Here is a 14,776-nt window from a genome sequence, read left to right on the forward strand (position 1 = left end):
TGGCCCCGCCTCTGAGTGTAGGTTACCAGAGGGCGTCTGTTCTTCGCTCAGACGAACGGGGTTAAAGGAGCCGCTGATTCGGGGGCTCTGGCTCACTCAGGCCGAGGGGAGGGAGGGGCACGGAGTGCGGGGCGAGCCTGCGGCGGCAGAGGCCAGCATGACGTTGCACCTGCCTGAGGCGCGCTGTGCATTCTCCCGGAGGAGCTGACCCTGGATCTCGGGACCCTGGCAGTGGCGGGCTGCACAGGCTCCCCGGAAGGGGGGTGTGGAGAGTGACCTGTGCTCGCACACAGGCTTCTTGGTGGCGGCAGCAGCAGGCTTAGCGTCTCATGCCCATCTCTGGGGTCCGTGCTTTTAGCCGCAGCTCGCGCCTGTCTCTGGAGCTCCTTTAAGCAGCGCTCTTAATCCCCTCTCCTTGCGCACCAGGAAACAGAGGTAAGAAAAAGTCTCTTGCCTCTTCGGCAGGTCCAGACTTTTCCCCGGACTCCCTCCCGGCTAGCCGTCGTGCACTAACCCCCTGCAGGCTGTGTTCACGCCACCAACCCCAGTCCTCTCCCAGTGCTCCGACCGAAGCCCGAGCCTCAGCTCGCAGCCCCGCCCGCCCCGGTGGGTGAGCAGACAAGCCTCTCGGGCTGGTGAGTGCGGGTCGGCCCTGATCCTCTGTGCGGGAATCTCCCCGCTTTGCCCTCCACACCCCTGTGGCTACGCTCTCCTCCGCGGCTCCGAAGCTTCCCCCTCCGCCACCCACAGTCTCTGCCCGTGAAGGGGCTTCCTAGTGTGTGGAAACCTTTCCTCCTTCACAGCTCCCTCCCACTGGTGCAGGTCCCATCCCTATTCTTTTGTCTCTGTTTATTATTTTTTCTTTTGCCCTACCCAGGTACGTGGGGGGGTTTCTTGCCTTTTGGGAGGTCTGAGGTCTTCTGCCAGCGTTCAGTAGGTGTTCTGTAGGAGTTGTTCCACGTGTAGATGTATTTCTGGTGTATCTGAGGGGAGGAAGGTGATCTCCGCGTCTTACTCTTCCGCCATCTTCCCAGAAGCCCCCTTCTAAGCATTTACTCAAAAAAAAAATTAAAACATATGTCCACAAAGCACTTGTATAAGAATATTCACAGCAGCATTATTCATAATAGCACCAAACTGGAAACAGTTTTGCTTTCTACCAATAGGAGGATTGATTTTTTTTAAAACTGTGATATTTTAATATATAATGAACTACTACTCAACAATAAAAAGGGGTGAGCTACTGATACATGCAGCAAAATGGATGAGTCTCCAAAATGTTCTTCTGCGTGAAAGAAGCCTTACCCAAAAGAATACTTACTGCATGATTCCATTTATATGAAATTCTAGAACAGACAAAACTAATCTATGGTAGAAACATCACAACAGTGGTTGCCTCTTGGGATTGGGGTTAGGGATTGACTAAGAAAAATCATGAGTGAACTTTCTGGGGTGACGGTAATATTCTGTATTGGTGGGGTTTGGATTAGATGTATGAATGCATTTGTCAAAATTCTGCAAATGTACACTGGTGCATCAACACTGTGGAATGCTACTCAGCATTCTAAAGGAACAAACTAGTGATACAGAGACTTGACTGCATCTCCAAGGAATAATGCTGAGAGAAAAAAGCCAGTCCCATCCTTACACACTGTAAAATTCCATTTACATGACATTTTTAAGTGACACAATTTTAGAATGAAGGACAGATTAATGGTTGTCAGGGATTAGGGATGGGAAGAAGAGTCAGGAGGGTGGTAGGTGTGATTATAAAAGGGTAGTATGAGGGGTCCTTGTGGTGTTGGAACTGTTAGTGTCTTGACTATTGATAGTGGATACAGGAACCTACACAGGTGATAAAAATTGTACAGAATGTAATATAGACACACAAAAACGAGTATAAGTAAAACAGGAAATCTGAATAAGGTGGTGGATTGTATCAGTGTCACTATGCTGGTTGTGTTATTATGCTGTAGTTGTGCAAACTGTTACCACTGCGGGTAACTGGGCAAAGAATACAAGAGATCTCTATTATTTCTTACAATTTCATACAGACCTACAATTATCTCAGTAAAAATTTCAATTTAAAATAAACACAAATTCTTTCTTAGAGAATCTGATACTATGTCTGGGCAAGAAATGTAAAAAGTGAGCTAGGAACATCTTGAAGTACCACATAGCAAGGAAACGATCAAAGATTACTGAGGTTGTGCCAGAAGCACTGAGGAACTAAATCGAGGCCAATGCTGGCTCAATTTGAGCTTCAGGAAGAATAGCAAATTCAAAGACTTGAAAGCCATACAATATGTTTAAATCCATGTGTTTATAATAATAGTTTAAACACATGCACACACAAACCCAAATTGGTTACCTTCAAAGTATAACGGGACAAATTCATCATCTTGAAACCTGGGAAATGAAAGAGTCAAGTTGGCCTTTCCTAAGTGGACTGTACCTCTGAGTAACCAAATGATGGATGAAGAGAAGACTCTCCTATTTGCTGAAAGTTATTTCAGCAAATAAATCAAAACAAGATGATCCAGTTGGAGTTTCACTGTTTTTTTACCTTCAGGGAAATGAATGGGTCTAGGCATTGGGTGTCAGTGGGCACTGACATCAAAAAAGCGACAGCCAGACTTGTGGACATCTCCTGATAAGAAGATACACCACCACTTGTAGACTTGCTAAAGGGATGGAACCTGAGTCTAGTCTAGCCCCTGATCCAGCTGCCAATATGCAGGAAATCAGCTGACAGGGCGAAAAAGTGAACTCTCCCACGAGAACATACACGGTCGGCAAAGTCCAGACTGAGAAACTTCGGTCAAATTGTTCAAGTTCTTCAACAGATATGTAGTAAAGAAAAGAAAAGGATGGAAGGGGAACCTGTAGGTGGAATGAGACTCAAACACTTATCAAGCTCAAAACCTAAGGACAAAACTAAAACTATACTAACGATGCATGCTTAGGTGAGGAGGAAAATGTTTACTCTGGGGGGCGGGATTGGGATGGGCACATGGAGAGGCTTCTGGCTGGCAAAATTGTTTTTTGACCTAGGAGGTGATTAACAGGATGTTTGCCTTATAAATCAATTTGCTAACCTACACATTTGCTTTGTGTCCTCTGTCCTGTTTTACATTTTAAACAGGCTGTGTGATAGAGCTGTTCTCAGGTTGCCATTGGAAGCCAGCGAGGCACTTCATATCTAAGGAGAGAGGATGAGGAAAGGCCATCTGTAGAGATATTACTGGGATTGTGAGAGTAGGGTGGGAAGAATGTCAGGGATGAGACCAGAGAAATAAGCAAGCTCATGACCTGTCTTCTGTACTAGACTTTATCCTAGAAGCCATGGGGGGCCACTGAGGAATTTCACACTAAGCGACCAGACCAGATTCATATTTTAGAAAGATTCCTCTGGCAGCTGAATGTCAGATGGATTGGATGGAGGCAGGAGTGGTTCCAGGGAGACCGGTTAAGACTCTACTGTAGTAATCCAGACTAAAGATGGTGAAGCCAGAAATAACACAGTGACAGAGAGGGTAGAGAGCAAAGACTAATTTGAGAGTACTTAAGGAGGCAGAAACATAAGGCTTGAGAGGCTATCCGGGAGAGAGAGGGAGGGAAGGAGACAGAAGAGAAATTAAGGAGGTTTCCCTAAATTCGAGACAAAGTTTACACACAATAAAATGCACAGAACGGAAGCATACAGTCCAGTGAGGGTTTTTTACATGTATGTACCTATATAACTTACATACCAGTGAAGCTGTAAAGCTTTTCCTTTACTCCCAAAGTTTCCTCTTGACCCCCGCAAGTCAATCCCTACCCCATTGGCAGGCACTGTTCTGATTTTTGTCACCATAGATGATTTTATCTGTTTTTGAACTTCACCTAAATGGAATCATACAATATGTAGTCTTTTGTGACTAATTTCTTTTGCCTAGCACATTCTTTTTGCAATTCATCCATGTTGTGTGTTATCAGCAGTTCATCCCTTTTTGTTGCTGAATAGTATTCCATTGTACGAATACACCATTATTTGTTTATCCACTCTTCTGTTGATGGACATTTGGGTTGTTTCTAGTTTTCTGTCTGTTTGTTTTACTATTAGGAATAAAGCGGCTGTAAACATTCTAAAATCAGTCCTTTTGTACATGTACATTTTCACTTATCTTGGGTAAATATCTAGGAGTGGAATTTCTAGGTCACAGGATAGGTATGTGGTTTTTTTGATTTGCTTGTTTTTTTAATATTTATTTATTTATTTATTGGTTGTGTTGGGTCTTAGTTGCGGCACACAGGATTTTCCATTGTGGTGCATGGGCTTCTCTCTAGTTGTGGCTTGCAGGCTCCAGAGCACATGGGCCCTGTAGTTGTGGTGCGCGGGCTTAGTTGCCCCACGGCATGTGGGATCTTAGTTCCCCGACCAAGGATCGAACCTGTGTCCCCTGCATTGCAAGAAGCATTCTTAACCACTGGACCACCAGGGAAGTCCCGGGATAGGTGTATGTTTTAACTGCAGAAGAAATCGCCAGTTTCCTGAAGTGCTTCTAGTATTTAATACTCCTACCAACAATGTATGAGAATTCTGGTTACTTCACATCCTTGATGCTTTCAGTGTTCTTAATTTTAGCCATTTTAGTGTGTGTGAAACACACATTTATCTCATCATGGTTTTAATACAAATTGAGTAATAATGAATACTAATGATGTTGAGTATCTCTTCATGAGTTTATCGGCTGTTCATTTTTCTTTTTGAAGTTTCTGTTCAAATCTTTGCCTATTTTTTATTGGGTTTTGTTATTACTGAGTTGTAGGATTTCTTAATATATCCTGGATTCAAGCCCTTTGTCCTGTGTATGTTGTATTGCAAATATTTTTCCCCGTTCTATCATTCTTTTCCTAATGATGTCTTTTGATAAACGGAAATTTTTAATTTTGATAGACCAATTTACTAGGTTTTTTTTTAACGATTAATGCCTTTTGTGTTCTCAGAAATCTTTGCCTACCCCAAGGTTGCAAATGTATTTTCCTATATTTTCTTCTAGGAGCATTATAGATTTAGTTTTTATGTGTATGTCTATAATCAATCTTGAGTTACTTTTTTTCATGTATGGTGTAAGGTATGAGGCAAAAGTTCTTTTTTTTTCCATACGGATATTATTTTTCCAGCACCATTTGATGAAAAGACTTTTCTCCATCCACTGAATTGCATTGATGTTTTGTCAGAAATCAGTTGACCAGTATATGTACAAATCTATTTCTGGACTCTCTAGTTTTCTTTTTTTTTTTAGTTTCATTTTTATTTTGTATTGGAGTATAGTTGATTTACAATGTTGTATTAGTTTCAGGTGTACAGCAAAGTGATTCAGTTATACATATGCATATGTCCATTCTTTGGCAGATTCTTTTCCCATATAGGTTATTACAGGATATTGAGTCAAGTTCCCAGTGCTATTCAGCAGGTCCTTGCTGATTATCTATTTTGTATATAGTAATGTGTACATACAGACTGTATATATGCATTTATCCCTCCCCACTGCCACCTTTCCCCTTTGATAACCATAAGTTTGTTTCTGAAGTCTGTGAGTCTTTCTGTTTTGTAAATAAGTTCATTTGTATCATTTTTTTAGATTCCACATATAAGTGATATATGATATTTGTCTTTCTCTGTCTGACTTACTTCATTTAGTATGATAATCTCAGGTCCATCCATGTTGCTGCAAATGGCATTATTTCATTCTTTTTTATGGCCAAGTAATATTCCATTGTATATATGTACCACATCTTCTTTATCTGTTCCTCTGTCGATGGACATTTAGGTTGCTTCCATGTCTTGGCTATTGTAAATAGTGCTGCAGTGAACATTGGGGTGCATGTATCTTTTTGAATTATGGTTTTCTCTAGATATATGCCCAGGAGTGGGCTTGCTGGATTATATGGTAGTTCTATTTTTAGTTTTTTAAGGAACCCCCATACTCTTCTTCATAGCGGTTGTACCAACTTACATTCCTACCAACAGTGTAAGAGGGTTTGCTTTTCTCCACACTCTTTCCAACATTTATCGTTTGTAGACTTTTCAGTGATGGTCAGTGATGGCCATTCTGACCAGTGTGAGGTGCTACCTCATTGTAGTTTTGATTTGTATTTCTCTAATAATTAGCAATGTTGAACATCTTTTCATGTGCTTTTTGGCCATCTGTATGTCCTCTTTGGAGAAATGTCCATTAAGATCTTCTGCCCAGTTTTTGATTTGTTTGTTTGTTTTTGATATTGAGCTGCCTGAGCTGTTTGTGTATTTTGGAGATTAATCCCTTGTTGGTTGCATCATTTGCAAATATTTTCTCCCATTCTGTGGATTGTCTTTTCATTTTGTTTATGGTTTCCTTTGCTGTGCAAAGCTTTAAAGTTTAATTAGGTCCCATTTGTTTATTTTTATATTCATTACTCTAGAAGGTGGGTCCAAAAAGATATTGCTGCAATTTACATCAAAGAGTGTTCTGCCTATGTTTTCCTCTAAGAGTTTCATAGTATCTAGTCTTACATTTAGGTCTTTAATCCATTTTGAGTTTGTTTTTCTGTATGGTGTTAGAGAATGTTCTAATTTCATTCTTTTACATGTAGCTGTCCAGTTTTCCCAGCACCATTTATTGAAGAGACTGTCTTTTCTCCATTGTCGTAGATTAATTGACCATAGGTGCATGAGTTTATTTCTGGGCTTTTTATACTGTTCCATTGATCTATATTTCTGTTTTTGTGCCAGTACTATATTGTCTTGATTACTGTAGCTTTGTAGTATAGTCTGAAGTCAGGGAACCTGATTCCTCCAGCTCCATTTTTCTTTCTTAGGATTGCTTTGGCTATTCGGGGTCTTTTGTGTTTCCATACAAATTAAAAAATTTTTTGTTCTAGTTCTGTGAAAAATGCCATTGGTAATTTGATAGAGATTGCATTGAATCTGTAGATTGCCTTGGGTAGTAGAGTTGTTTTGACAATATTGATTCTTCCAAACCAAGAACATGGTATATCTTTCCAACTGTTTGTGTCATCTTTGAATTCTTTCATCAGCATCTTACAGTATTCAGAGTACAGGTCTTTTGTCTCCTTAGGTAGGTTTATTCCTAGGTAGTTTATTCTTTTTGATGCAATGGTAAATAGGATTGTTTCCTTAATTTCTCTTTCTGATCTTTTGTTGTCAGTTTATAGAAATGCAAGAGATTTCTGTGCATTAGTTTTGTATCCTGCAACTTTACTGAATTTATTGATGAGCTCTAGTAGTTTTCTGGTAACATATTTAGGACTTTCTATGTATAGTATCATGTCATCTGCAAACAGTGACCATTTTACTTCTTCTTTTCCAATTTGGATTCCTTTTATTTCTTTTTCTTCTCTGATTGCCATGGCTAGGATTTCCAGAACTATCTTGAATGAAATTGGCAAGAGTGTACATCCGTACCTTGTTCCTGATCTTAGAGGAAATGCTTTCAGCTTTTCACTGTTGAGTACCATGTTAGCTGTGGGTTTGTCATAGATGGCCTTTGTCATGTTGAGGTAGGTTCCCTCTATACCCACTTTCTGGAGAGATTTTATCATAAATCAGTGTTGAATTTTATCGAAAGCTTTTTCTGCATCTATTGAGATGATCATATGGTTTTTATTCTTCAATTTGTTAATGTGGTGTATCACACTGATTGATTTGCAGATATTGAAAAATCCTTGCACCCCTGGGATAAATCCCACTTGATCATGGTGTATGATCCTTTTAATGTATTGTTGAATTTGGTTTGCTAGTATTTTGTTAAAGATTTTTGCATCTATGTTCATCAGTGATATTGGCCTGTAATTTTCTTTTTTTGTGCTATCTTTGTCTGGTTTTGGTACCTGAGTGATGGTGGCCTCATAGAATGAGTTTGGGAGTGTTCCTTCCTCTGCAGTTTTTTGGAATAGTTCCAGAAGGATAGCTGTTAACTCTTCTCTAAATGTTTAGTAGACTTCACCTGTGAAGCCATCTGGTCCTGGACTTTTGTTTGTTGGAAGTTTTTAAATCACAGTTTCAATATCAGTACTTGTGATTGGTCTGTTCATATTTTCTATTTCTTCCTGGTTCATTCTTGGAAGATTGTACCTTTCTAAGAATTTGTCCATTTCTTCCAGCCTGTCCATTTTATTGGCATATAGTTGCTTGTAGTAGTCTCTTATGATCCTTTGTATTTCTGTGGTGTCGGTTGTAACTTCTCCTTTTTCATTCTAATGTTGTTGATTTGAGCTCTCTACCTTTTTTTCTTGTTGGGTCTAGCTAAAGGTTTATTAGTTTTTCTTATCTTTTCAAAGAACCAGCTTGATCTTTTCTGTTGTTTTCTTCACCTCTATTTCATTTATTTCTGTTCTGATCTTTATGGTTTCTTTCCTTCTACTAACTTTGGGTTTTGTTTGTTATTCTTTCTCTAGTTACTTTAGGTGTAAGGTTAGGTTGTTTGAGATTTTTCTTGTTTCCTGAGGAAGATTGTATTGCTTTTACCTTCCCTAATTGAACAGCTTTTGCTGCGTCCCATAGGTTTTGGATTGTTGTGTTTTTGTTTTCATATGTCTCTAGGTATTTTTTTATTTCCTCTTTGGTATCATCAGTGATCCATTGGTCGTTTAGTAACATATTGTTTAGCCTCCACGTGTTTGCTTTTTTTTACTGTTTTTTTCTTGTAGTTGATTTCTTATCTCATAGCATTGTGATCAGAAAAGATGTTTGATATGATTTCAATTTTCTTAAATTTACTAAGGCTTGCTTTATGGCCCAGCGTGTGATCTATCCTGGAGAATGTTCTGTGTGCACTTAAGTAGAATGTGTATCCTGCTGCTTTCGGGTGGAATGTTCTGTAAATATCAGTTAAGTCCATGTGATCTAATGTGTCATTTAAGGCCTGTCTTTCCTTATTGATTTTCTTTCTGGATGATCTGTCCATTGATGTAAGTGGGGTGTTAAAGTCCCCTACTATTATTGTGTTACTGTCAGTTTCTCCTTTTATGGCTGTTAGCATTTGCCTTATATGTTGAGGCCCCCCTATGTTGGGTGCATATATATTTACAGTTATATCTTCTTGGATTGATCCCTTGATCATTATGTAACCTCCTTCTTTGTCTGTTGTAACAGCCTTTATTTTAAAGTCTATTTTGTCTGACATGAGTATTGCTACTCCAGCTTTCTTTTGATTTCCATTTGCATGGAATACCATTTTCCATCCCCTCACTTTGTCTGTTTCTGTCCCTATATCTGAAGTGAGTCTCTTGTAGACAGCATATATACAGGTCTTGTTTTTGTATCCATTCAGCCAGTCTGTGTCTTTTGGTTAGAGCATTTAATCCATTTACATTTAAGGTAATCATCAATATGTATGTTCTTATTGCCATTTTGATAATTGTTTGGGATTTGTTTTTGTGGGTCTTTTTTCTTCCCTTCCTCTTTTGTTCTCTTCTCTTGTGATTTGATGACTGTCTTCAGTGTTGTGTTTGGATTGCTTTATTTTGTGTGTGTATCTATTGTAGATTTTTGGTTTGCGGTTACCATGGTTTTGGTATAGCAGTCTATATATATGCATGATTGTTTTAGGTTGCTGATCTCTTAATTTCAAATGTGTTTCAAATATCCTGCATTTGTATTCTCCTCCTCTCACAATTACTGGTTTAAGTATCATATTTGTGTGTGAATGATTTCCTACCTTAACTGTATGTTTCCCTTTACTGGTGAGCTTTTCCATTCGTAATTTTCTTGTTTCTAGTTGTGGCCTTTTCTTTTCCATCTAGAGAAGTTCCTTTAGCATTTGTTGTAAAGCTGGTCTGGTGGTGCTGAATTCCCTTAGCTTTTGCTTGTCTGTAAAGCTTTTGATTTCTCCCTAGAATCTGAATGGGAGCCTTGCTGGGTAGAGTATTCTTGGTTGTAGGGTTTCCCCTTTCATCACTTTCAATATATCATGCCACTCCCTTCTGGCCTGCAGAGTTTTTGCTGAAAAATCAGCTGATAACCTTATGGGGATTCCCTTGTATGTTATTTGTTGCTTTTTCTCTTGTTGCTTTTAATATTTTCTCTTTGTCTTTAATTTTTGTCAATTGGAATAGTATGTATCTTGGCGTGTTCCTCCTTGGGTTTATCCCCTATGGGATTCTCTGCGCATCCTGGACTTGAGTGTTTCCTTTCCCGTGTTAAGGAAGTTTTCAACTATTATGTTTTCAAATATTTTCTCAGGCCCTTTCTCTCTCTCTTCTCCTTCAGGGATCCCTATAATGTGAATGTTGGTGCATTTAATGTTGTCCCAGAGGTCTCTCAGACTGTCCTCATTTCTTTTCATTCTTTTTTCTTTATTCTGTTCAGCAGTGATTTCCACCATCTGTCTTCCAGCTCACTTATTTGTTCTTCTGCCTCATTTATTCTGCTATTGATTCCCTCTACTGTATTTTTCATTTCAGTTCTTATATTGTTCATCTCTGTTCTTTAAATCTTCTAACTCTTTGTTAAACATTTCATGTATCTTCCCAATCTGTGCCTCCATTCTTTTTCCGAGATCTTGGATCACCTCTACTATCATTACTCTGAATTATTTTTCAGGCAGATTGCCTATCTCCACTTCACTTAGTTGTCCTTCTGGAGTTTTATCTTGTTCCTTCATCTGGGTTATATTCCTCTGCCATCTTGTTCTGTCTAACTTTCTGTGTTTGTGGCCTCCATTCCTCAGGCTGCAGAATTGTAGCTCCTCTTGCTTCTGGTGTCTGCCCCCTGGTGGATGAGGGTCCAAGGGCTTGTGCTGGCTTCCTAGTGGGAGGGACTGGTGCCTGCCCACAGGTGGGAGGGACTGGTGCCTGCCCACAGGTGGGTGGAACTGGGTCTTAGGACTCTCTAGTTTTCTTATGCCAACATCACAATATCTTGTAGCTGACATGTTGAGGGAGTCTAGATTATGTTGTCCTTTTTTTTTTTTAGGACTGTTAAATTTCATTCTAGCAGGCATAAGTTACTGGAAGAACCCTTTGATCCTATGAAGCTTGACTTTATTCTTCCGATTTGAATTTATTCCCATGGCACATCCTTTCTGAGTCTCAGTATGAATGCTCCATATTCTGGGTGGAATTCCATGATCTCCCAGCTCTGCCTGATCTCTAGTATCACCACTTACCCCAGAGAAGGCAATTTCTACTAGGTCTTTGGAAGTCCCACCCTGTACGCGTGTGGTCCAGCTTTCAGCCAAGAAACTGCCCGCCAAACCCACCCCCACGCTGTGTCGCTCACGCCCTCTGGATACCCTGCCTGGCAGATTTCAGCCGCTTCAGCCCAGAACTCAAATCTGCCTGCTCAGTAGACTGTCACTCTGCCTGGGCTCCATCTCCCTACCCCACAATGAGAAGGTGCCCCAAGATGACAGCTGGAGCAGTCATGCACTTTCCTCCTGTTTCCTTGCTCTCTAAGATCACAGTCCTTTGTGGCTTGCTATTCAGTGCCTGAGAGCATGGATTCTGTTGCCTTGTTTGTGGCAGGCAGGAGAATCCAGTTCTAGGAATTCTGTCATGGCCTAAATTGGAAGGTGAGGTTCCATTTTGGATATGATGCTGAGTTTTTAGTGTCTGTGGAACCTTCAGGTAGAAACGTCTGGCCAGCAATTGGGTATTCATGTACGGAGCTTGAAAGAGACAGCAGGGGCTGGAAATTCAGACTCTGAGGTCCTGAATTTACACTGGTAGTTGAAATCAAGGGAACGAATGTGATCACTTAGCTAGAGAATGATTAGAGAAGGGATAGAAAAACATTCTTCTCCTTAAAAGGCTGGGAAGGTGTAGCTAAAGAAGGGATGAGGAACAGGAGACACGGGTGTCACAGAAACCACCATGAGTAAAATTGCATTTGCCTGGGGCAGTTGCAGTTATCAGGAGCCCAGCCTTTCTTTCCTCTCTACATCATGCTTACCAGTCCAGAGCCAGTTCTTCTCCAGTGCTACTGAGAACTTCATAAAGCCTCACTGGGTGATCATGATGGAAGAACCTGCATATCTGGGCTCTGATACTAATATGTAGAGTTAAAGCCATACCTGTCTGGAGGAGGCTTAGAATTTCTATCAGATGTAATCACACATCTGTGTTTTTAGCCTTCTTGGGGCTAATGGCTGACAAGTTTGATCATCATTTTTATAAAATTGAGGGGAAAACTAAGGCCCTGGAGAGGTGGACAACTTGATTATTAAAGTCAGTGATGGAGTCGGCCCTGTTTCCAGTTTTAGTTTCTAGTTGTCTAGAGACCTTACAGGGTTCAGACTTGGAAGTTGCTCTAGGTCATCTAATTCAGCTGCCTTGTTTTTTAGGTGGGGAAACTGACACTGATAGAGCTTAAACTAGGTGTAAACAACAGAAATGCAGTGAAGCCAGCTTAGGCAAAAAGGAGAATTTGCTAGAAGAGTACAGAGGTAGCTGAAGGGATTCAAAAGGCAAGGATGGAGCTGAGCTTTGAGAGTAGACTGGAACTGTGACCTGCAGTGCTGGAGAAACACTGGGATGCCCCTTGTTTCTGCCCTTTTCTCTGCTTTTTTCTGTGCCTCTCATTCATCCTCCTCTCAATGCAGACCAGCTTCTTCTGCTTCCACCCTCCCCTGCCCCCAGAGAAAATGGTCACCAACAACTGTTCCTGAGTTTATAGCTTAGGAAACAAGCCACTCATTCCCCTCCATTCAGGAAAGAAGTCAATCTGATTCTAGAATTGCAACTCACATTCCCCTAAAGATCTCAGTGGCCCAGTGGAGCCATCCAGAGTCCAGTCATTTGCAGCCAGGGGTCTGGGTAGTGTTATTCCACACACAGGGCTGCGGAAAGCCCTACCTCTATAAGCAAGTGGTGTAAACTGTTGGTGGGGGGAGGGATATTTTCCCCAAAAAAATCATGGGAGCAGATGGCTGGGCAGCTAGCCCAGTAGATGCTTGGGACACTAGGGTTACATGAGTAACCAGTGGCAGAGCCAGGACCAGAAACCTCAGCAGCAGTTTTCCTGAGGTTGCCTCCCATGAGGATTTGATCCGTGATGAGTAGAGAGAGCTCTAGGACAGTAACAGCCAAAGATGGGTTCCCTCTGTATTAGTCCAAACTAAACCTAGTCTAAACTAGGTCATATCTTTATAGTGTCTTTAAGAGAAAAGAAAGTTTTCCCTGCTGATTGCAGGTAGAAAAATCCCAGGGAACGATTCTGACTCAGTGGGTGGAGTCCTGTGATTGGCTGGGCCTAGGTGCCTGTTCACCCCTGGGGTCAGAAGGCAGGGGATATTTTAAGAAGGGGGACTGTAAGCAGCGTAGACAAAAACTCTTTTGTTCTGTGTCTGTCTCCCAGGTGACGATGGAGGCTGGCAGCCTCCCCCTGGAGCTGTGGCGCATGATCTTAGCCTACTTGCCCCTTCCCGACTTGGGCCGTTGCAGCCTAGTGTGCAGGGCCTGGTATGAACTGATCCTCAGTCTTGATAGGACTCGCTGGCGGCAGCTGTATCTGGGCTACACTGAGTGCCGCCACCCCAACTGGCCCAACCAGCCTGATGTGGAACCTGAGTCTTGGAGGGAGGCCTTCAAGCAGCATTACCTTGCCTCCAAGATGTGGACCAAGAATGCTGCGATCTTGGAGACCTCTGTCTGCTTTTCTCTATTTCGCCGGAGGAGGACACGTCGTACCCTGAGTGTCGGGCCAGGCCATGAGTTTCACAGCCTAGGCAGTGCCCTGGCCATGTCCAGCCTATTTGACCGAATCCTGCTGTTCCCAGGTCTGCACGAAGAGCAAGGTGAAATTATCCTGAAGGTGCCCGTGGAGATCGTAGGCCACGGGAAGTTGGGCGAAGTGGCCCTGCTAGCCAGCATTGACCAGCAGTGCTCAACCACACGCCTGTGCAACCTCGTCTTCATGCCAGCCTGGTTCTCACCCTTCATGTTTAAGGTGGGTGTCTACCTCAGATGGATAGCCTCTCCCGGCCTGACCCTGGGCCTTGCCCTCTTCTCAGTGGGTTTGTAACCCTTTTTTTGTTGGAATTAGAAAAAGAGAGAGAGTTCAGTCATTAGTCCTATAACACACTCCTGTGAGTTCTGCACCAGTTGAGAAAGAGGCACAGGGATCAGTAGAGATCAATATTCTGCTTTATTCCTGAAAAAGCTGTACTTAAAAAAATGAGCCTTGCACTGGAGGCCAAAATTGCTTTGTACTTCTTCCTTTCCAACCTGGACCAACTGGGACCACAGGTAGAGCAGCCAGGTTCCGGGAGCATGCCACATGCCACATGGTGACAGGAAGCAGAGAACAGACAGCGTTCCCAGAGAGATGGCCAAAGAGGGGGGCTCTGCAGGCCAGTGACCTTCAGCACATTAGCCCCACTCTGCAGAGGGTCAAGGAAGGTCAGGCTTTTGCCAAGGCTGACTGGAGAGAGGGTCAGGAAATATCAGGAGAACACATTCCTTCTAGGAACAGAGCAGTTGTTTCCAAAGAAAAGCATGTGTTGGGATGTTGGTAGCTTCTGGCAGAACAGTCTAGAGCTAATAGCTATAGACCGCCAGGAGCTGCATTGCCTAGAAACTGATTGTGATACATGGATTTTGTACCTAGTCAACAAAAATTATATTGCCACTGTTCTACCAATAACAACCAAATTGTCTCTCACGTTCGTAATGATCATTATGCCACCAGTCACTTATGATGCACTTACTCTTTGCCAGCCACGTGCTTTACAGCCATGATTAAGATGGGCAGTGTCAGCTGGCTTTATTGATGAGCAGATGGAGCCTCAGC

General features: G+C 41.9%; 1 protein-coding gene across 2 annotated transcripts in view; it reads left to right on the top strand.

The window, feature by feature from the left end:
- Window positions 1–14,776, top strand: part of FBXO10 (F-box protein 10) — a 68,533-nt gene that overhangs the window by 27,903 nt on the left and 25,854 nt on the right. For both annotated transcript variants that reach the window (XM_060014501.1, XM_060014502.1), the window contains one exon: window positions 13,343–13,933. In XM_060014501.1, the coding sequence (XP_059870484.1) occupies window positions 13,349–13,933 (585 nt within the window). In that variant the 5' untranslated portion in view covers window positions 13,343–13,348. The remainder of the gene's footprint in view (window positions 1–13,342; window positions 13,934–14,776) is intronic.

The sequence above is a fragment of the Delphinus delphis genome, chromosome 6 (genome assembly GCF_949987515.2).
Source record: "Delphinus delphis chromosome 6, mDelDel1.2, whole genome shotgun sequence".
Lineage (NCBI taxonomy): Eukaryota > Metazoa > Chordata > Mammalia > Artiodactyla > Delphinidae > Delphinus > Delphinus delphis.